The following is a 21,475-nucleotide window of genomic DNA, read 5'->3' as shown; positions in this document are numbered from 1 at the left end:
CTGACACTTCACCTTGCACATGGAAACAATGTACTTTCTAGTGATGTCACTCAGATAAAGATGTTCCTTTTTCCTTCATTAAGACCAAAACATTAGGGAGTGAGCAAAGTATGGAATTCTATTAAATTCAGAATCGGAGCTGCCAAGAAAACATAACACATAAAACAAATCGATTCAACTGTCCCTCACCGCACAATGTACTTATTTCGGAATTGGCATCCGGACATATTTCCTGTTTGAAAGAATACATTAGGTACAGCTCCGCAAGACTGTTCTGTCATTCGATCAGATCTGATGTGTACCTCTACTCCATTTCCCCTGCGTTTTTACTTATTCCTTCATGAGTTGTATGTGTTCCCTATCCTAAATACCTTGATGGCCATTTCAGAATCAACCACTTTGCTGTGGCTCTGGAATCACATGTAGGCCTGGCTAGGTGGGGCATTTGTGAACCAGAAAGTTTTAACAAGAGTCAATGATAGCACAACTAGCACTAATCAACCAATATTTTCAATTCCAGATTTTAATTGAATTTAAATTCCACCAGCTGCCGTGGTGGGATTTGAACCCATTAAGCCTGAGCCTCTGGATTACTGGTCCAGTGATATTGACTCTATGCCACCTTATCCCTTGATATCTTTATCCAACAAAGTCCTCTCTAGCTCTGAAGGGTCATACGGACTTGGAGCGTTAGCTGTTTCTCTCCACAGATGCTGTTAGACCTGCTGAGTTTTTCCAGCATTTTCTGTTTTTGTCTCAAAAACCAATCCATCTCAGTCTTGAAAGCTCAAACTGTCCAACCACTAAAGGAGAGTCCTGGATTTTCACTATCCTTTGTGTTAATAACTGTTTCCTAAATGGATTAGCTCCAATTTTAAGATTATGTCTACTTGTCCTTGATTACCCCACCAAAGGAAATAGCTTCTCTTTAATGACCCTATTGAATCCTTTTATCATGTTAAACACCTCAATTAGAGTACTCCTCAACCATCTAAACTCAAGGAAACATAAATGTAGTCTGTGCAATCTGACCTCAAAATTTAACCCTTTTCACCCTGGGATCTGTGCTGTACCACTCCAAGGCCAACAAATCCTTCTTGATGTGCAGGGCCCAGAACTGAACCCAGTTACTCCAGATGGGGTCTGCCCAGAGCTTTATATAACTGTAATCTCACTTCCTCCCCTTTGTATTCCAGCCTCTGGGGTAAAGGCCAACATTCCATGTGCTTTCTTGATTTTATTTTGTACCTTTCCACTATCTTTTACTAACTTTGGAAAGGTTGCTGCTTTTTGATGCACTGTAGCTCTGAGCGATTTCCATGCAGCTCTCTTGTGGCCCTTTTAACTCTGTAATATTTTTAAGATTATAATTATGATCTGAAGGACGAGGCTGCGGGGAGTTGAACAGAATCTCCCCCCACCACCACTTCAAACATTCTTCCCACAAGACAACGCCAGCTAACTGTCTCCCCACCCCCCCAACCCCCCTCTGCCCCCACCCCCGTCACATTCAATACCACAGAGCAATAACCCACATTGTCAGTCAAAGTGAAACATGATTGTGGAATTCTGCAAAAGAGCCATACCTTTCTTTCACATTTCTTGTGACATGTCAGTTTGCAAACTGGGGAGAGACAGAGAGAGAAAACATTAGCTGGAATTCAGAAACTCAAAAAATTTTTTTTAAAACACATAATTAAAGAGACGGCACGGGGCTGATCTGTTTTCGACTAACCTCAACATGTCCTGGGTTCCATAGAATCTCCATTTCACACACACACACACACACAACCGCACAGAAAAGATCCTTGTAAAATCAGTGGTTTCTTAAGTTGCCAAGACTATTGCAGCTTGAACACGCTGGCAGGCTGCCAGGTCTGTCTTCGACAGGTATGTCAGTGTGAATGATGTTGTCGTCTTAAATAGCAACCCACTTTGTTTAACCCACAGCATGGCCACAGTGAAGGCACTTTGGGAGAACCTTGTAGCCTCAGGCACCAAATATTTTTAACAGGAAGGAGAGAGAGAAAAAAAAATGAGAGTCTGGAATCTGCTTCAGTCTCAGAACCGGATTTCAAGGTGGGAGGAGGCAGATCAGAGGCAAGACTCTCAAAGAAACTAAACAAAAAAACTAACATTCCCACTATTGCCAGGCTGTACTTATTAATTCCCCCACGCATTCAGGTTGTTCACTACATTACTGACATTACAACTGTGACACTTCAAAAAGTACTTCAAGGCTGTAAAATACTTTGAGCCATCCGGCAGTAATGAAAGGTGCTATATAAATGCAAATCTTTCTTTATTTTCCCCTTCTAGCTGGAGTATATGTTCACCAGTCTCATTTTCCTGACCAACTGGCCACTCATCTGGCCTGCAACAATGAATGTAGATAAGATATTTGACCGTGGGGGAAACTCAACTCACCTCATGTTCACAAGAAGGGGCTAACTGGATGGTGAACAGGGGCTGGATTTTGCATTTGTTGGGCGGGTGCAGCAGGCCGGCCTGGGAGCGGCCGCAAAACCAACTGTCGCCGGCGATCAGGCCCTGGCAGTGATTTCACATTGGTAGGCCAATTAAGGCCCGCCCAGCGTGAAATGCAGCTCGTCACTGGCAGGGAATGGCTGAGCGGGGACAGGGGGCCTGTTTGACGCCGGGTCCAGTGGCGACGTGGCGGCCGGTATAAAGGAGGCCCTGGCAGCCACAGAAAGGCTGCCATGGAACGACATCAGGCTGCCGTTCTGAAGATGCACTTGAATGCGACAGAGGAGTGTAAGAATAATAGAGCAGTAATAATAGGGGATTTCACCCCTTTCCTATTTCTACTTAGTTCTGTTGAAGGGTCATGAGGACTTGAAACGTCAACTTTGTTCTTCTCCACCGATGCTGCCAGACCTGCTAAGTTTTTCCAGGTATTTCTGTTTTTGTTATGGAAAAGGATAAGGTTGGGCTGGAAATAAAAGTTCTAAACTGGGGAAAGGCTAATTTTATTAAGATTAGATACGATTTGGCCCAAGTGGACTGGGAGTGGCTACTTGCAGATAAAACTGTGTCAGAACAGTGGGAGGCATTCAAGAAGGAAATAGCGAGAGTACAGGGCAAATATATTCCTGTAATGACAAGGGGTGGGGGAGGAGGGAGGGGGACCAAGTCCACAGAACCCTGGATGTCAAGGGACATAAAGGTTAGGATTAAGAAAAAAAGAGAAGCTTATGGCAGATACCGAGGGCTCAATATGGCAGAGTGTCAAGAGGAGCATAAAAAATACAGGCGGGAACTTAAAAAGGAGATTAGGGAAGCTAAGAGAGTGCATGAGAAAGCATTGGTGGGTAGAGCAAAGGAAAACCCAAAAGCTGTTTTTAAAATATACAAAGAGCAAGAGAATAACTTGGGAAAGGTTAGAGTCAATTAGGGACCATAAATGGTAATCTGTTTGTGGACCCAGAAGACATGGATACAGTCCTCAATGAATACTTGAATGAATGAATGCATCGGTCTTCACAATGGAAAAGGATGATGCAGGTATAGACATCAGGGTGGAGGACTGAACATTAGAGAAAATTAGCATACAGAGAGGAGGTACTAGCAGGTTTAGCAGCTTTAAAAGTGGATAAACCCGCAGTCCCGGATGAAATGTATCCCAGGCTGTTGAGGGAGGAAAGGGAAGAGATATCAGGGGTCATGGCAGTAATTTCCAAATCCTCTCTGGCCACAAGTGAGGTGCCAGAGGACTGGAGGACTGCTAACGTTGTCATTAATAAAAAATGGAGGAAGAGATAGACCAGGAAATTACAGGCCAGTCAGTCTAACCTCAGTGGTGGAGAAGTTACTAGGAAGAATTCTAAGGGACAGAATATATCTGCACTTGGAGAGACACCAATTAATCAGGGATAGTCAGCATGGATTTGTTAAGGGAAGGTTGTGTTTGACAAATTTGATCAAACTTATTGAGGAGGTAAACAGGCCATTTGATGAGGATAATGCATTTGATGTGGTCTACATGGACTTTAGCAAGGCTTTTGATAAAGTCCCTCATGACAAACTGGTCAAGAAAGTAAGAGTCCACAGGATCCAAGGCAATGTGGCATGTTGGATCCAAAATTGGCTGAAAGGCAGGAAGCAGAGGGTGATGGTAGAGGGATGTTTCTGTGACTGGAAGTCTGTTTCCAGTGAGGCTTCACAGGGCTCAGTGCTGGGGCCCTGGCTGTTTGTGGTGTACATAAATGATTTGGATTTAAATGTAGGGGGTATGATCAAGAAGTTCGTGGATGACATGAAAATTGGTAGGGTGGTAAATAGTGAGGAGGATAGTCGTAAGGAGGATATCAATGGGCTGGTCAGGTGGGCAGAGCAGTGGCAAATGGAATTCAACCTGGAAAAGTGTGAGGTAATGCACTTGGGGGAGGCTAACAAGGCAAGGGATTACACTATGAGTGGTAGGACCCTGGAAAGTACTGAAGATCAGAGGGACCTTGGTGTGCATATCCACAGATTCATGAAGGTAGCAGGGCAGGTAGATAAGGTGGTTATAAAGACATATGGGATACTTGCCCTTATTAGCCAAGGCATAGAATACAAGAGCAGGGAGGTTATGCTGGAACTGTATAAAATGCTGGTTAGGCCACAACTGGAGTACTGCGTGCAGTTCTGGTCACCACATTATAGGAAGGATGTGATTGCACTGGAGAGGGTGCAGAGGAGATTTACCAGGATGCTGCCTGGGCTGGAGGGTCTGAGCTATGAGGAAAGATTGGATAGGCTGGGGTTCTTTTCCTTGGAGCAGTGAAGGTTGAGAGGGGACCTGATAGAGGTGTGTAAGATTATGAGGAGCATAGATAGGGTGGATAGGAAGGTACTTTTTCCATTAGTAGAGGGGTCAATAACCAGGGGGCATAGATTTAAGGTAAGAGATGGAAGGTTAAGAGGAGAGTTGAGGAGAAATTCTTTACCCAGTGGGAGTCTGGAACTCACTGCCTGAAATGATGGTTGAGTCAGAATCTCATTTAAGAAGTATTTAGATATTCACTTGCTGGAAAATGGGATTAGTGTAGTCAGATCTTTGTTGACTGGCATGGACACAATGGGCCGAATGGCCTCCTTCTGTGCTGTACACATCAATGAATCTATGAGTCTATGAGTCAAACACCAGGCAGGAGGGCAGGTCCTGTGGGCACTTGGCACCTGCTTTTCTGATGAGTGCCTTGCGGTCCTGCTGGAGGAGGTGGCTGCCAGGAGGGACACCCTTCTCCCCAGCGATGGGGGGAGGAGGACACCGCACCTCACCAAGAGAACTTGGCAGGACGTGGCAGCCTGGATGAGCAGCCATGATGTGGTGTGGCGTTCATGGGTGCAGTGCCGGAAGTGCTTCAATGATCTGCTGTGCTCAGGAAGGGTGAGTACCTTGTTGACTTGGGCTATAAGTGCAAAAGTGTTAAGGGTTGATCATCCCCTTGTGGAGCTCAGGGGTGTTAGAATCTGAGCGCCAACTGTCCATCACGCTGGAGCTGACAAAGGGGGTGAGCCCTGGCTGCTTGGACTGAGTGTCTTGAGGGCCATGACTCGGATGTACCCTGCAAGGTGTTCCTCAGCTGGGGTTGGCCAGGCTGCAATGGGGCTACAGGTAGAGAGTGAACTAATTAATGCTCCTCTGTCCTTTCAGGAGAAGACAACACATAACTAAGCCAAAAGGGCATGTACAGGCAGAGGCCCACCCAGCCTTCTGATGCTCTCTTGGTTCAAGCAAGATGCCCTGGACTGGAGAGCCAACATGCTCCCCGTGCAACCAGGCGTGGAGAGGCAGGGTTGCCAGATGAAGGTAAAAGCACAGTGCACAGAGGTGAGAGTTTCGGATTGTGCAACCATTCTAATGCAGTCTCCTCATTGGTATGAGCCTCGAACCTGGCATCCCATTGATCGTTGGAAGATGATGGCACCATGATGCAGATCTCCATTGTCTCACCAGGGTGCCTGGCATGCACAGTGACAGTGTGATGACTTTAACTAATGACATGTCTTCTTCTCACTTTTAGGTTCGCCAGCAGGCGTCTGATCTGCAGACCCAAAGGTCCACCCCTGACACCAGAGGACTACTGGGCGTCACTGTCACACCTACTCTCTGAAGCAGGCACCAGCACAGATACCAGCACCTCAATGGGCTAATGCCTTCAGCGGCCAGTATCTCGGTGCACATTGGTGAGGGCACTTCACACTCACTTGGAGGCAGAGAGTGCCAGGGCACGGGCAGTCAGAGGAGTGCTGGGGACCAAGAAGATGCTCAGTCGAAGGCTGATGATGAGCCTCTCTGGAGTCATCCATTGGGAAGGCAGCAGATGCTGGATGTCCTGTGAGATATGCGGGAGGATCTGGTGGAGATCCATAAGGATCTGTGTGCCATGGTCTCCGTTGTGGAGGAGTCCATGAGGAGCATGAGCACCGCGTTGACCGTCATGGGTAAGTGCACTGCCTCCCATTGAGAGAATGGCGACTCTCATGGAGAGGCAGCTCCAGGGATAGAATCAGGGGTTCCTGGGGGTTGCGCTCAGACCTGCAAGTCCTCACACAGGTATTGAGCTCAGGTGGTCAGTGTCAGTGTGGGAGATGGATGAGACACCCAGTATCCCAGATAGGTGCCATCAATGGTGAGCAGGGAGGTCCACAGTAACCTCAAGTTGACGCACGAGCTGCCTGTTGTCTCTGTGGGCTCCTCTCAGGGTGCTCTGGATAAAGGCAGCAGCTTCTCTGCCCCTCTGTCTGTGACTGTCCCATCTGATGAGGCTGCGGCAACTGGGGAGATGCCAGCCATGGCACTGGCCGCTCCTTCCCAGGCGGAGCCAGCACAGGCTTCACTGGCCAGAGGACGACCGCCAAGGTCATCAAGGCCAACAAGACAGCAGAGTTAGCGGGATGTCTCAATGCCGGCGCCAGTGGTGGGGGGGGGGGGGTGGTTGCAGTGGCATAGCAGTATTGTCACTGGACTAGCATTCTAGAAACCCAGGGTAATGCTCTGGGGACCCAGGTTTAAATCCCACCATGGCAGATGGTGAGACTTGAATTCAGTAAAAATCTGGAATCAAAAGCCTGATGATGACCGTAAAATCATTTCCGATTGTCGTAAAAACCCATCTGGTTCACGAATGTCCTTTAGGGAAGGAAATCTGCCATCTTTACCTGGTCTGGCCTACATGTGACTCCAGACCCACAGACCTGAATAAGGGCAATTAGGGATGGGCCTAGCCAGTGATGCCCACATCCCATGAATGAATAAAAAAAAAGTCAGGGCAAGCATCTGCAACCTACAGATGGGAAAAAGGTACTGCGGGGGCATTCAAGGGTGTTGGAAGTGGGGGTTGGGGTATATGTCAGGCTGGGCAAGTGTCCTCAAAAGGGGGTGGAGTGAGGTCCACACGGGACATCTACCTCAAAATGTTCAGGGGCTAACAAATGGATATCCACCACAAACACGATGGGATCAAGGAATACAGGGGGAGCACTGAGAGATTCTTGGAGGGAGGGAAACCTGAACATTAGGCTCCTGCCGGATGATGGGAGGGATATTTCCACACTCACAAGGGTGAGTCCAAGTTGGTCAGTTGGTGAGACCTCAGCACCATAATCTTCCCCTGCAACGATGTCGCTGTACAACGTTAAAATGAGGAGACACTCGGCTCGTTGGGGCTCTGAGGGAGGATTGGAGGACAGGCCCTTGCACTGTGGGGGGAGGGAGGCTGCAATTAAAGGGGCACCCACCTAAACAGTGCATTCCCAAATGAGGAGAGATGCACAGCTGGGACATGTTAGGAGCCTTTCAATGACAATGCAGGGAAACAGGAAAGTGAAGCTATGATGTGCATTAATGCAAGGCTAATCCCACAAAGTGGCACTAATCAATCTCCTTGTATTAACTCAGCAGGTCTGACAGCATCTGTGGAGAGAAAGAGTTAACGTTTTATGTGCAGATGACTCTTCTTCAGAACAGTCTGAAGAAGTCGTCTGGACTCGAAACATTAACTCTTTCTCTCTACAGATGCTGTCAGACCTGAGTTTTTCCAGCAATTATAGTTTTTGTTTTAGTTTTCCAGCATTTGCAGTATTTTGCTATTATCCTTGTATTAATTCCTTGTTCACAGCATGGAAATTCCCCAGAGTGATAATGAACTCCAGAGCAATTGGGCAACTGGAGAAGCTTCAGATATGTGTTACAATCATGGTGCTAGCAGCTTCACAGAAGAGAAGCCTCAGGCCCTCCTCAAATAATCTCAGTTCCTGACTAAACATTTTCCCTCATGTGTATTTCAGAGAGAATGGTATGAGAGTGCAGTGAATGAAGATTCCAGTGTCTGGCCAAAGCAATCTCATAGCAGTTGGGCAGGTAGAGTGTGGGGGAGAGGAAGCAGCACCTTGAAATGCACCCGGTGCTGGCCAGCATTTCAGGGGAAAATAGTTGCCGACAGTGGAACAGAGCCCTTGAACCCACATTCACTGCCGAGTCATTGACAGAAATAGGACCTTTACAGGCTGATGCTGACTCATGTTTGTTTCTCATTGATGCTGTAGAGAGGAGACCATCAGGAAGATGGAGTCTGGATTTATTGCTGCCTGCATAATTGCATAGAGGCAGGAGAAAAGAAGGAGAAGATTGCAACGGAGATGCCTGACTTGCCAAAGAGAAAGCAAGTGTGCGGGTGAGTGCTGTGACAGGTCTTCAACATTACTGTCTTCTTCTCTAAGGAAAACAGTCCTAACTTATCCATTTATCTTCATAACTGAAATTCTTCATCCCTGGAATCATTCTCATGAATTTCTTCTGCACTCTCTCCAATGCCTGGCACTCAGAAATAGGTGCAAAACTCCAGCTGATGCCGAACTCGTGTCTTATACAAGTTCAACATAACCTCCTTGCTTTTACAGTTTTCCAGACTTAACACTGAGTTCAACAACTTCAGATCATGAACTCTGTCCTCCATCCTCGCCCTGTTTTGATCCCCTTTTTCAAATATTTATTTTTAAATTTTTATATATATATTTTCCAACCTATTTCTATTATTATTTTTTAAAATTTATTTCCATTCATTGTTTTATTCCCATCTTTCAGCCTATTTTGATGTTTTTTCCCACACCGTCCCCTCCCCCCACCCCACCCCAACTAGGGCCATCTGTCACTTGCTCATCCTGCTTTCTACTCTTATTGTCACCATTAGCACCTCCTTTAGCCAGTATCACCACCATCAACAGCCCTTCAACCTTCTGTTTATGACATCTTTTGCAATCTCTCCTTTGCCTCCACTTATCACTGGCCTTTTATCCAGCTTCACCTATCTCTCCCCCTTAAACACTATATATTTCACCACATTTTTACTTCTCTTTAGTTCTAAAGAAGAGTTATATGGACTCAAAACATTAACTCTGTCTTTCTCTCCACAGATGCTGTCAGACCTGCTGAGTTTTTCCAGCAATTTTTGTTTTTGCTCCTTACTTTTATGTTCTATGCCTTACTCTGACAAAGCCTAGGATACTGTACGCTTTATTAGCTGCTCTCTCAGCCTGTTCTGCCATCTTCAATGACTTATGCACATATACACCCAGGTCCCTCTGCTCCTGCACCCCCTTTAGAGTTGTACCTTTCATTTTATGTTCTATCTCCATGTTCTTCCTACCAAAATGAATCACTTCACATTTCTTTCCATTGAACTTCATCTGCCATCTGTCTGCCCATTCCACCAACTTGTTTATGTCCCTTTGAAGTTTAGCACTGTCCTCCTCACAGTTCATAATGCTTCCTTTGCAAATTTTGAAGTTGTGCCCTGTACACCTAGGTCTAAGTCACTAATATATATCAGGAAAAGCAAGGGTCCCAACACTGACCTCTGGGGAACTCCATTACAAACCTTCCTCCAGCCCAAAAAATATCCATTAACCATTACTCTCTGTTTCCTGTCACTCAGCCAATGTTGTATCCATGTTGCTACTGTCCCTTTTATTCCATGAGCTATAATTTTGTTCCCAAGTCTGATGTGCGGCACTGTATCAAACGCCTTTTGGAAGTTCATGTACACCACATCAACAGTATTGCACTCATCAACCCTCTCTGTTACCTCTCAGAAAACTCCAGCAAGTTAGTTAAATGCTGTTTTCCCTTAAGAAATCCCTGCTGGCTTACTGTAATTAACCCACATTTTTCATGTGACTATTAATTTTCTCCTGAGTCATTATTTCTAGAAATTTCCCCACTACCAAAGTTAAACTGACTGGCCTACAGTTGCTGGGCTTATCTCTACATCCTTTTATGAAAAAGAGTGTAACGCTTACAATTCTCCAGTCCTCTGGCACCACCCGAATCTAAGGAAGGATGAAAAATTATGGCCAGTGCCTTTCCCTCAGTATCCTTGGATACATCTCATCCAGTCCTGGTGCCTTATCAACTTGTAGTACAGGCAGCCTGTCCAATACCTCCTCGTTATCAATTTTGAACCCTCCCATGTCTGAATTCCCTCCTCTTTCACTGTGGCCTGGGTAACATCTTCTCCTTTGGTAAAGACAGATTCAAAGTATTAATTTAACACCTCAGCTATCCCCTATGCCTCCACGTGCAATTCTGATTTTTGGTCCCCAATCGGCTCTGCTCTTCCTTTTGAGCACCTGTTAACTCTTTCAGTGCCTATAGAAGACTTTGGATGTCTCTTTTATGTTAGCTGCCCGTCTCTTTTCATGCTCCCTCTTTGCTTCTCTTTATTTTTCACCTCCCCTCTGAATTTTCTATATTCAGCTTGGTTCTCATTAGTATTTCCTACCAGAAGTCTAAAGCGCACTTTTCCTTGTTTATCTTAATTTCTATCTCTTTTGTCATCCAGGAAGCTCCGTATTTGTTTGTCCTACCTTTCCCTTTCAAGGGAATTTACCTTGACTGTGCCCAAACCATCTCTTCTTTGAAGGTAGCCCATTGTTCAGCCATCGTTTTTCCTGCCAATCTTTGACTCCAATTTATTCAGCCCAGATCCATTCTTACCCCACTGAAGTTGGCTTCCCCTAGTTAATATATATATATATATATACATATAAGATTTTTGGATTCTCTTTTATGTTAACTGCCAGTCTCTTCTCATACTCTTCTACTGTCCCTTCACTACTGCTTTTCTCATTTTCTTTTCACTTCCCCTCTTAACTTTCAATATTTAACTGGGTTCTGATTTATATCATCAACCTAACATCTGTTATACACATTGTTTTTATGCTTCATCTTATTACCTATCTCTCTCAGCAGCCAGGGAACTCTGTCTTGTTTTAAGTTTGTGCTTTGTGGGAACATACCTCGTTTGTACCCAAACCATCTCCTCTTTAAAGGCAGCCCATTGTTCAATGACAGTTTTGCCTGTCAATCTATGATTCCAGTTTATCTGGGAAATCTGGGAAATATCCATTGTCAACTCTCTGTAATTGGACCTTCTCCAGTTTAGTACTCTTTGTCCTTTTCCATGGTTGATTTAAACTTTATTGTACTATAATTACTGTTCCCTAACTGTTCCCCTACTGACATTTGATCCACTTGGCCCACCTCATTCACCAAAACCAGATCCAGCAATGCATCTTTCTTCTTTGCTTCAAGTGAAACAGTGATTTACTTGTACAAATTTCAATTTACTATACTGCATTTGTTGCTCACGATGTGGTCTCCTCTACATTGGTGACCACGTTGCAGGTCACCTCCATTCAGTCCGCTAGGAGCTTCCTGTCGGCTGTCATTTTAATTCTCCATCTTGCTCCCACTCTGACCTTTCATCCTTGGCCTGCTGAAGTATTCTGATGAGGCTCAGTGCAATCTCGAGGAATAGCATCTAATCTTTTGACTCGACACCTTATAGCCTTCTAGACTCAACATCGAGTTCAACAATTTTAGATCAAAAACTATTTTGTTTTGTGTTTTTCCTTGTTGGTTCTTTTTTCTCTCCCGTTTCTTTCTTAATTCTTTTACTTTGCATTCTGACGGCAACTATCCTGCCATTCACACCTCGTCTAGACACATCTTTTGTTTCTTTACTTGTCCCATTATCACTCCCTTTGACCTGGCACCATCAACTTTTCTGCCATTTATTCTCTCCTGCTCTCCACCCTATCACAGACCTTCCCTTCTGTTCTCACATCTCTAACTTTTCCCAGTTCTGATGAAAAGTTACAGACCTGAAATGTTAACTATGTTTCTCTCTCCACAGATGTTACCTAACCTGCTGAGTGTTTCCAAGGCCAGAATTTTACACCTCGCGGGCAGGCGCACACCTGACCCGAACGGATGTGAACTAGCGTGAGATGACCAGGGTAACAAAAGGTTGTCTGATACCTGGAGGATTCTACATGGTCAAAATCTTCCAGGAGCCTTGGCGACACCAATGAGTCCTGAAATGAGGCCTAAAAATGCTAAGAATGAAGCCCCGAACAGAGATGAAGCTGTCAAGTTCAAATAACCAATCAGCAGCAAACTATCTTCCAAACTCCTCACTACTCACACTGGCAATGCTGCTGACCCTTTTTATCCCGCCCTTGGATGAGGTTTCGTTAAAAGTGGGCTGCTCGCCTGCCCATGCAACGAGCGCAAAATTGCACGAGCTACTTGAAATCTTAGGGTGAGTGTCCCGACATTATCCCGCACGCAAGCAATCTTCAGGTTGGGGGGACACACGCGAGTGTCGGAAGCCGTGCCCACAAAACAATTAAAGGGCCACCTGAGGCCATTGAAAAAGCAATTGATCCCGATTTTATGTAGCCCGTGAAATTTTGTGCTCGTTGCATGGGCAGGCGAGCAGCCCACTTTTAATGAATCCTCATCCAAGGGCGGGATAAAAAGGGTCAGCAGCATTGCCAGTGTGAGCAGTGAGGAGTTTAGGAGATAGTTTGCTGCTGGTTGCTTATTTGAACTTGACAGCTTCATCTCTGTTCGGGGCTTCATTCTTAGCATTTCTAAGCTTCATTTCAGGACTTGGTGTCTCCAAGGCCCCCGGAGGCTTTTGAGCGTGTGAACCCGTCCAGGTATCAGACAACCTTCCCTTACCCTGGTAATGGGGATTGTGGTCTCTGCTGGAGGCAGCTCCTTTGAGGAGGAAGAGAGGGGCAGAAGGGAGAGGAGGCCAGGTGTCCCTATCCAGCTTCCAGACAAGCGACCAGTGGGAGGAGAGGCGCAGGCCCAAGGGGCGCAGGACCAGCAGGTAGTCCAGGCGGAAGGTGCCGCAGAAGGAACCACTGTCCTGCTGCCAGGGTTTACAGGCAGCGATGCAGCTACCTCAATATGTCCAAGGGGCAATGCCAAAAGAGGCTCCGTCTCTCCAGGGAGACCATGACCTCCATTTGTCAGAGGACCGGGCTTGAGATCAGCTCTGACTGTGTGGGTGGACACCCCAGGCCAGTGGCTCTGACGGTCACAGTGGCTTCAACCTCTATGCCTCCGGCTTTTTCCAGGGGTCAGTGGGGGATCTTTGTGGAGTCTCCCAATCAGCTGTCCACAGTTGCATCAAGTTGGTGACTGATGCTCTGTAATGACATTTATTCATTTCCATATGGACGAGGCCAGACAATGTCATGAGAGTATAATAATTTTTGTAATATTGTTCTGGTTTATTGTAAAGTAGGTTTATGGGGGTAAATAGGTCTATCTGTGTGTGCGATTCAATTACATTTGTAGCCAAGCAGACTGCAAGTTGAAGTTATCAAAAGAAGTAAGGTGTAGAAGTGTTTTGAAATGCTAAGTAGGTAAACATGGTTGGGGTCTTAGCATGTAAGGTGTGACAGGAATTTGCATTTTTAGGTAGATGAAGGGAGGTTTGAATTTCAAAGAGGTTAATGATAATATTGGCAATATGAAAAGATTTATATTATGAGAAAGGTAAAGTTCCAAAGAATATGGAAACAAATTAATTTACATATTAAAAAGGGGGAAACATGTAGAACGAAGAATGAGGCTGTGTGTCAGGAGAAGGCATTGTGAGATCTAATAGAAGTGTGTGAAATAGTCTAAGTGAAGCCTGTAAAATCTGTGACTAAGCCCGCTGTCTAGAGAAGCTGAAGCTGGAGAGGGCCATTTTGAATTCCATCCTTCAGCATACTGTGTTAATTTGCTGAATTTTTAAAAATTCATTCACGGGATTTTGACTTCACTGGCTGGTCTGGCATTTATTGCCCATCCTTAGTTGCCCCTGAGAAGGTGGTGATGCTCCCATCTATCTGCTGCCTTTGTCCTTCTAGATGGTAGTGGTCATGGGTTTGGAAGGTGCTGTTGAAGGAGCCTTGGTGAATTCCTGCACTGCATCTTGTAGATGGTACACACACTGCTGCTGCTGTGCGTCGGTAGTAGAGGGAGTGAATGTTTGTGGATATGATGCCAATCAAGTGGGCTGCTTTGTCCTGGACAGTGTCAAGATTCTTGAGTGTTGTGTGAGCTGCACTCATCCAGGCAAATGGGGAGTATTCCATCACACTCCTGACTTGTGCCTTGTAGATGGTGGACAGGCTTTGGGGAGTCAGGAGGTGATTTACCCGTTGCAGGATTCCTAGCCTCTGACCTGTTCTTGTAGCCACAGTATTTATATGGCTAGTCCAGTTCAGTTTCCAGTCCATGGTAACCTCCAGGATGTTAATAGTGGGGGATTCAGAGATGATAATGCCACTGAATGTCATGGGGCAATGGTTAGATTATCTCTGGTTGGTGATGGTCATTGCCTTGGTACTTGTGTGGCACGGATGTTACTTGCCACTTGTCAGCCATTTGTCATTGTTTCAAATCTAAAATCTATTTTTGGACCATTGGCTTAAAGGGGGTGTAACTGGGAGTGAGGTTAATTAAGGATTTGAGGAGTTATTATAGTAGTAATTTGTAGTCACAAATTCACAGAATCACAGGATCACAGGATCCACAGAAGAGGCCCTTTGGCCCATCGAGTCTGCACCTACAAGTGAGAAACACCTGATCTACCTATCTAATCCCATTTACCAGCACTTGGCCCATTGCCTTGAATGTTATGACATGCCAAGTGCTCATCCAGGTACTTTTTAAAGGATGTGTGGCAACCCGCCTCCAACACCCAAACAGGCTGTGCATTCCAGACCGTCACCACCCTCTGGGTAAAAAAGTTTTTCCTCACATCCCCCCTAAATCTCCTGCCCCTCACCTTGAATTTATGCCCCCTTGTGACTGACCCTTCAACTAAGGGGAACAGCTGCTCCCTATCCACCCTGTCCATGCCCCTCATAATCTTGTACATCTCGATCAGGTCGCCACTCAGTCTTCTCTGCTCCAACAAAAACAACCCAAGTCTATCCAACCTCTCTTCATAACGTAAATGTTTCATCCCAGGTAACATCCTGGTGAATCTCTTCTGCATCCCCTCCAGTGCAATCACATCCTTCCTATAATGTGGCAACCAGAACTGCACACAGTACTCCAGCTCTGGCCTCACCAAGGTTCTATACAACTCCAACATGACCTCCCTGCTTTTGTAATCTATGCCTCGATTGATAAAGGCAAGTATCCCATATACCTTTTTCACCAACCCACTAACATGCCCCTCTGCCTTCAGAGATCTATGGACACACACGCCAAGGTCCCTTTGTTCCTCAGAACTTCCGAGTGCCATGCCGTTTATTGAATATTTCCTTGTCAAATTACTCCTTCCAAAATGTATCACCTCACACTTTTCAGGGTTAAATTCCATCTGCCACTTATCTGCCCATTTGACCATCCCGTCTATATCTTCCTGTAGCCCAAGACACTCAACCTCACTGTTAACCACCTGGCTAATCTTTGTGTCATCCACAAACTTACTAACTCTACCCCCCACATAGTCATCTATGTCGTTTATATAAATGACAAATAATAGGGGACTGAGCACAGATCCCTGTGGTACACCATTGGACACTGGCTTCCAGTCACTAAAGCATCCTTCTGTCATCACCCTCTGCCTCCTTCAACTAAGCCAATTTTGAATCCACCTTATCAAATTATCCTGTATCCCATGTGCATTTGCCTTCTTTATAAGTCTCCCATGTGGGATCTTGTCAAAGGCTTTGCTGAAATCCATATAAACTACATCAACTGCACTACCCTCATCTACACACCTGGTCACCTCCTCAAAACATTCAATCACATTTGTTAGGCATGACCTCCCTCTGACAAAGCCATGCTGACTATCCCTGATCAAACCTTGCCTCTCCAAGTGGAGATAGATTCCCTCCTTCAGAATTTTCTCCAATAGTTTCCCTACCACTGACATGAGACTCACTGGTCTGTAGTTCCCTGGCTTATCTCTACAACCCTTCTTAAATAGCAGAACCACATTAGCTGTTCTCCAGTCCTCTGGCACCTCCCCCGCGGCCAGAGAGGAATTAAAAATTTGGGTCAGAGCCCCTGCGATCTTCCTCAGCAGTCTGGGACACAAATCATCCAGACCTGGAGATTTGCCAACTTTTAAGCCTGCAAGCACTTCCAATACCTTGTCACTCCCTATAACAATTTGCTTAAGAGCCTCACAGTCTCTCTCCCTGAGTTTGATACCTTCATCCTCATTCTCTTGGGTGAAGACGGATGTGAAGTATTCATTCAACACTCTAGTGATGTCCTCTGGCTCCACCCATAGATTGCCCCCTTGGTCCCTTATGGGCCCTACTCTTTCCCTGGTTATCCTCTTCCCATTTATATACTTATAGAATATCTTGGGATTTTCCCTACTTTTACCAGCTAGAGCATTCTCATATCCCCTCTTTGCTCTCCTAATTGTTTTCTTAAGCTCCACCCTGCACTGTCTGTACTCCACCAATGCCTCTGCTGATTTGCTTCCCTTGTACCTGCTAAAAGCCTCTCTTTTCCTTCTCATCGCAACCTGAATATCTCTGGTCATCCATGGTTCTCTGGGCTTGTTACTGCTTCCTATCACCCTAGAGGGAACATGTTGAGCCTGTACCCTCCTCATTTCCTTTTTGAACACCCCCCAACTGTTTCTCTGTAGATTTCCCCACAAGTAACTGTTCCCAGTCAACCTTGGCCAGATCCTGCCTTATTTTACTAAAATCCACTCTCCCCCAATCCAAATAGTTCAATGTACGAGCTTGAAACCTTCTCTTTTGTTAATAAATATTTTAATTAAGTGTTTTTTAAAATCTGTAAAAGTCTTGGCAGTCTTATTACTTCTGAATTCAGTGCACACATCTCATAATAAATACAAATTGTAAAATTGTTGTGATAGCATGATCTGGTTTTCCTCATGGATTTGATCCACCTGGCACACATCATCTGCCGTGTCATACCAGCGAGGCTGAGCAAGCCAGAGGGTTTGTAGCATTTGCTGGGTTCTCCCACATCCAGGGTGTCATCGACTGCACACATGTGGCCATCAAGGCGCCAGTGAGTCAGCCGTGCCTTCATCAACAGGAAGGGATCCCACTCAGTGAATGTCCAGATAGGTTGTGACCACAAGACGAGATTCTACAAGTCTGTGCATGATACCTTGACAGCTTCTATGACACTAACATCCTCAGATACTCACAGGTGCCAAGGCTATTCAGTGCACCAGCCCAACAGGATGGATAGCTGCTGGGTGACAAGGGATATCCATTGAAAAGCTGGCTTATGATGCCTTCTCACCAACCAAGAACAGAGGCAGAACAGCATTATAATAGGAGCCATGCCTCCATGAGGGCGGTGATAAAGAGAGCCAAAGGTCTTCTGAAGATGCACTTCCGATGCCTGGACCGTTCAGGGGGAGCACTAAAATACCCCCAAAGCAGGTGTCACTGACAGTGGCTGCATGCTGCACCCTCCACAATCTGACACTGGCAAGGGGTGACCCACTGGAGGAAGAGGATCTTGAGGCAGCTCCACAGGCCACAGAAGATGAATCCAGTGGTGAGTCAAAAGAGGAGCATGGTGAGGAGAACACTGAGGGCGTGGAGGCAGAACTCTCAATCCTTCAGGGAGTCAGGGACACCAGGGACGCCTTGATCCAACACTACTTCAGCTAGGCTGCCAAAGATCTGCTTCCACCTCATACCAGGGCTGCCACCCCCAACCCGGGTGTCTGAAATGACCCTTTCCTGTGCAATAAAGTTTAGAGCCACACACGTCCAGCACTACATACTGGGGTACCTTGCACCTACAAAACAAGTGATGCATATTCAGGCCATTAAGACAAAAGCAAAATTTATAACATGTTGACACTCACATCAAATGAACATAACAATATATGGTGTTCATAGCCACACCAGTAAACATATTAACAAAACATGGCAGAACAGAAGATCACCCGGGAACAGTCCCTCTTGTGCTCATGGTATCTTAAACTTATGTTTGCGAGTGCTGCGTCTTGTTGCACCACCCCCATACCTGCTCGCTGGCACTGGCATCAAGGACAGCCTGCTAACTGTGCTGTCCTGTCGGCCTTGATTACCTTGGTGGTCACCTTCTGGCTAGTGGAGCCAGTGCTGGCCCTGCCCGAGAGGGAGTGACCAGTGCTGTGGCTGGCCGCTCCCCAGTCATCGCAGCCACATCAGATGCCACGGTCACTGGTAGAGGGACGGAGGAGCTGCTGCCATCATCCAGAGTGCCCAAAAAGGAGCCAGCAGAGATGACAAGCAGATTGTGTGCCAACGTGAGGTACCTCTGGACCTCCCTGCACATCATTGATGGACGGGCACCTAGCTGGGATACTGGGTGCCTCATCCATCTCCCACACTGCCACTGACCACCTAAGGTCATTGCCTGTGTGAGAGCATGCAGGTCCAAGCGCAACCCCAGGAACCCCTCATTCTGTCCCTGGAGCTGCCTCTCCATGAGAGTCGCCACTCTCTCAATGGAGGAGGCAATGTGCTTGGCCTTGAGACCCAACATTTTCAACTTTTATTTCTGAATCTCATTCTCTCCCTATCCTTCACACTACTACTATCCCTGTCTATATTAGGATAATGGTTATCACTATTCTACAGTTCATTGTCATTTCTCTGCAGATTTTCTCTCCTATATCTTTCTCACCGGCTGGTGGTCTACAGGCAGTATGGGTTCTACCCTGAATGCTCTCAGGGCAAATAAGGACAAATTCAACACTCCTAGTGCCACTCCTACCCCAAAAACATTAGTTATTGAGAGTCATTAGTTACTGATGGTTATTAGGTACTGGTGGTTTTTTTTTATTACTGGGGGTCATTAGTTACTCAGAACTTTTATTACAGAGGGTCAATATTACTGATGTTTTTTATTAGAGGGTCATTATTACTGATGGTCATTATTACTGAGGGCCATTAGTTACAGAGGGCCATTAGTTACAGGGGGTCATTAGTTACTGAGGGCCATTATTTATTGAGGGCTATTAGTTATTGAGGGTCATTAGTTACAGGGGTCATTAGTTACTGAGAGCCATTAGTTACAGGGGGTCATTAGTTACTCAGGGCCATTAGTTATTGAGGGTCATTAGTTACAGGGGTTATTAGTTACAGCGAGCCATTAGTTAGAGGGGTCATTAGTTACTGAGGGTCATTAGTTACTGAGCGTCATTAGTTATTGAGGGCCATTAGTTACAGGGGGTCATTAGTTACTGAGCGTCATTAGTTACTGAGCATCATTAGTTACGGGGGTCATTAGTTACAGGGGGTCATTAGTTACTGAGGGCCATTAGTTATTGAGGGCCATTAGTTACAGGGGGTCATTAGTTACAGGGAGTCATTAGTTACTGAGCGTCATTAGTTACTGAGGGCCATTAGTTATTGAGGGTTATTAGTTACAGGGGTCACTAGTTATTGAGGGCCATTACTTACAGGGGGTCATTAGTTACTGAGGGTCATTAGTTCCTGGAGACCAGGGAAGTGCATTCACAGAAGCTGTATGCAAGGGTCAATTTTAAACCATTAGCACTGTCAGCATCTTGAGAAGCCCCATTGGTAACATATTATGGTTTCTTAAATTAACCAAAGAGATTACTTGTTAATTAGGGACTTGACGACAAGCTTGAACTCTGTGAATCCAACAGTGCAAAGGACACTGGACATGGTATAAGCATTAACATTGCACAAACATTTGAGTTTAAACATTAGCGCACTCTATATTAGGTTGAACAGGCAATTCAATGGGCTTCAGGATCAGAAAGGATAGAAAGAAGTTTGGATACGGGAGCACATCAAGGCAGAGATACTGAATCCAAAGAACATCCAGGACCATTGTCAGTAGCCAATCAAACCAAAAATATTCAACCCCCACTCCATAATCAAGGCCCCAATAGGGCTTGATTGAGAGAGATTGCACAGTATAGAGCGATCTAGGTGTCCTAGTAACTCTTTTGAGTACAAACACGTTTTCCATCTGTTTTTTCAGATGAAGTTACATTGTTTCATAGCTTGCCATGGTGAGATTTGAACTCTTGATCTTGGGGTTACAAGCCTAGTACCATAACCACTTGGCTATTTAGGCCAAGCTCCTAGGTGTCCTAGTACATGAAGCACAAAAGGTTAGTCTGCAAATACAACATGTATTTGGATTAGGAGGGCAATGTTGGCCTTTATTGCAAAGGGAACAGAGTATTAATGTAGGGAAGTCTTGCTACAACTGTACAGGGCATTGGTGAGGTCACACCTAGAGTACTGTATACAGTTTTGGTCACCTTATTTATGGAGGGATATACTTGCATGGGAAGCAGCTCAGAGGCTGATTGCTGGGATTACAGGGTTGTCCAATGAGGATAGGTTAAGCAGGTTGGGCCTATACTCATTGGAGTTTAGAAGAATGAGAAATGATCTTATTGAAACATATAAGATACTGAGGGAGCTTGATAAGGTGGATGCTGAGGGGATGTTTCCACACATTGGGGAATCCAGAATTAGGGGGCACAATGTAAAAATACATGGTCTCCCAGTTAAGATGGAGATGAGGAGAAATTTCTCCTCTGAGAGGGTTGTTAGTCTTTGGAATTCTCTTCCCCAGCAGTGGAGGCTGGGTCAGTGAATATATTAAAGGCTGAGTTAGACAGATTTTTGATCTACAAGGGAGTCAAGGTTTATGGGGAGCGGACAGGAAAGTGGAGCTAAGGCCATAATCAGATCAACTGTGATCTTATTGAATGGAGGAGCAGTCTTGAGGGACCAAATGGTCTACTCCTGCTCCTCTTTCTCGGGGTCTTATGAGGAATATTAGCAAACCAAAATTTGACACCAAGCCACATAAGATGATGTTAGGAAAGATGATTTAGATGAGGGGATTGAGTGTAGCAACAACTTATATTTAGATAGTGCCCTTAATGTCATAAAAATCACAAAACATCACAGGAGTGTTATAAAACAAAATATGACATTGAGGCACATAAGGAGATATTAAGTCAGATGACCAAAAGCTTGGTCAAAAAGGTAGGGTTTAAGGAGTGTCTTAAAGGAGGCAAGTGAGATAGAGGCAAAGAGGTGTAGGGAGGGAATTCCAGAGCTTGGGCCCAAGCAACTTAAGGCACAGCCACCAATGGTAGAACAA

At 45.5% G+C, this 21,475-nt stretch overlaps 1 protein-coding gene across 2 annotated transcripts in view; it reads right to left on the bottom strand.

The window, feature by feature from the left end:
• LOC121284848 (tensin) overlaps positions 1–21,475 on the bottom strand; it is a 738,828-nt gene that overhangs the window by 417,811 nt on the left and 299,542 nt on the right. For both annotated transcript variants that reach the window (XM_041200650.1, XM_041200651.1), the window contains exon 3: positions 1,587–1,624. In XM_041200650.1, coding sequence (XP_041056584.1) covers positions 1,587–1,624 — 38 coding nt within the window. The remainder of the gene's footprint in view (positions 1–1,586; positions 1,625–21,475) is intronic.

Source organism: Carcharodon carcharias, chromosome 12 (assembly GCF_017639515.1).
Source record: "Carcharodon carcharias isolate sCarCar2 chromosome 12, sCarCar2.pri, whole genome shotgun sequence".
Taxonomy (NCBI): Eukaryota; Metazoa; Chordata; class Chondrichthyes; order Lamniformes; family Lamnidae; genus Carcharodon; species Carcharodon carcharias.
This window is presented reverse-complemented; position numbering and strand designations above follow the sequence as displayed.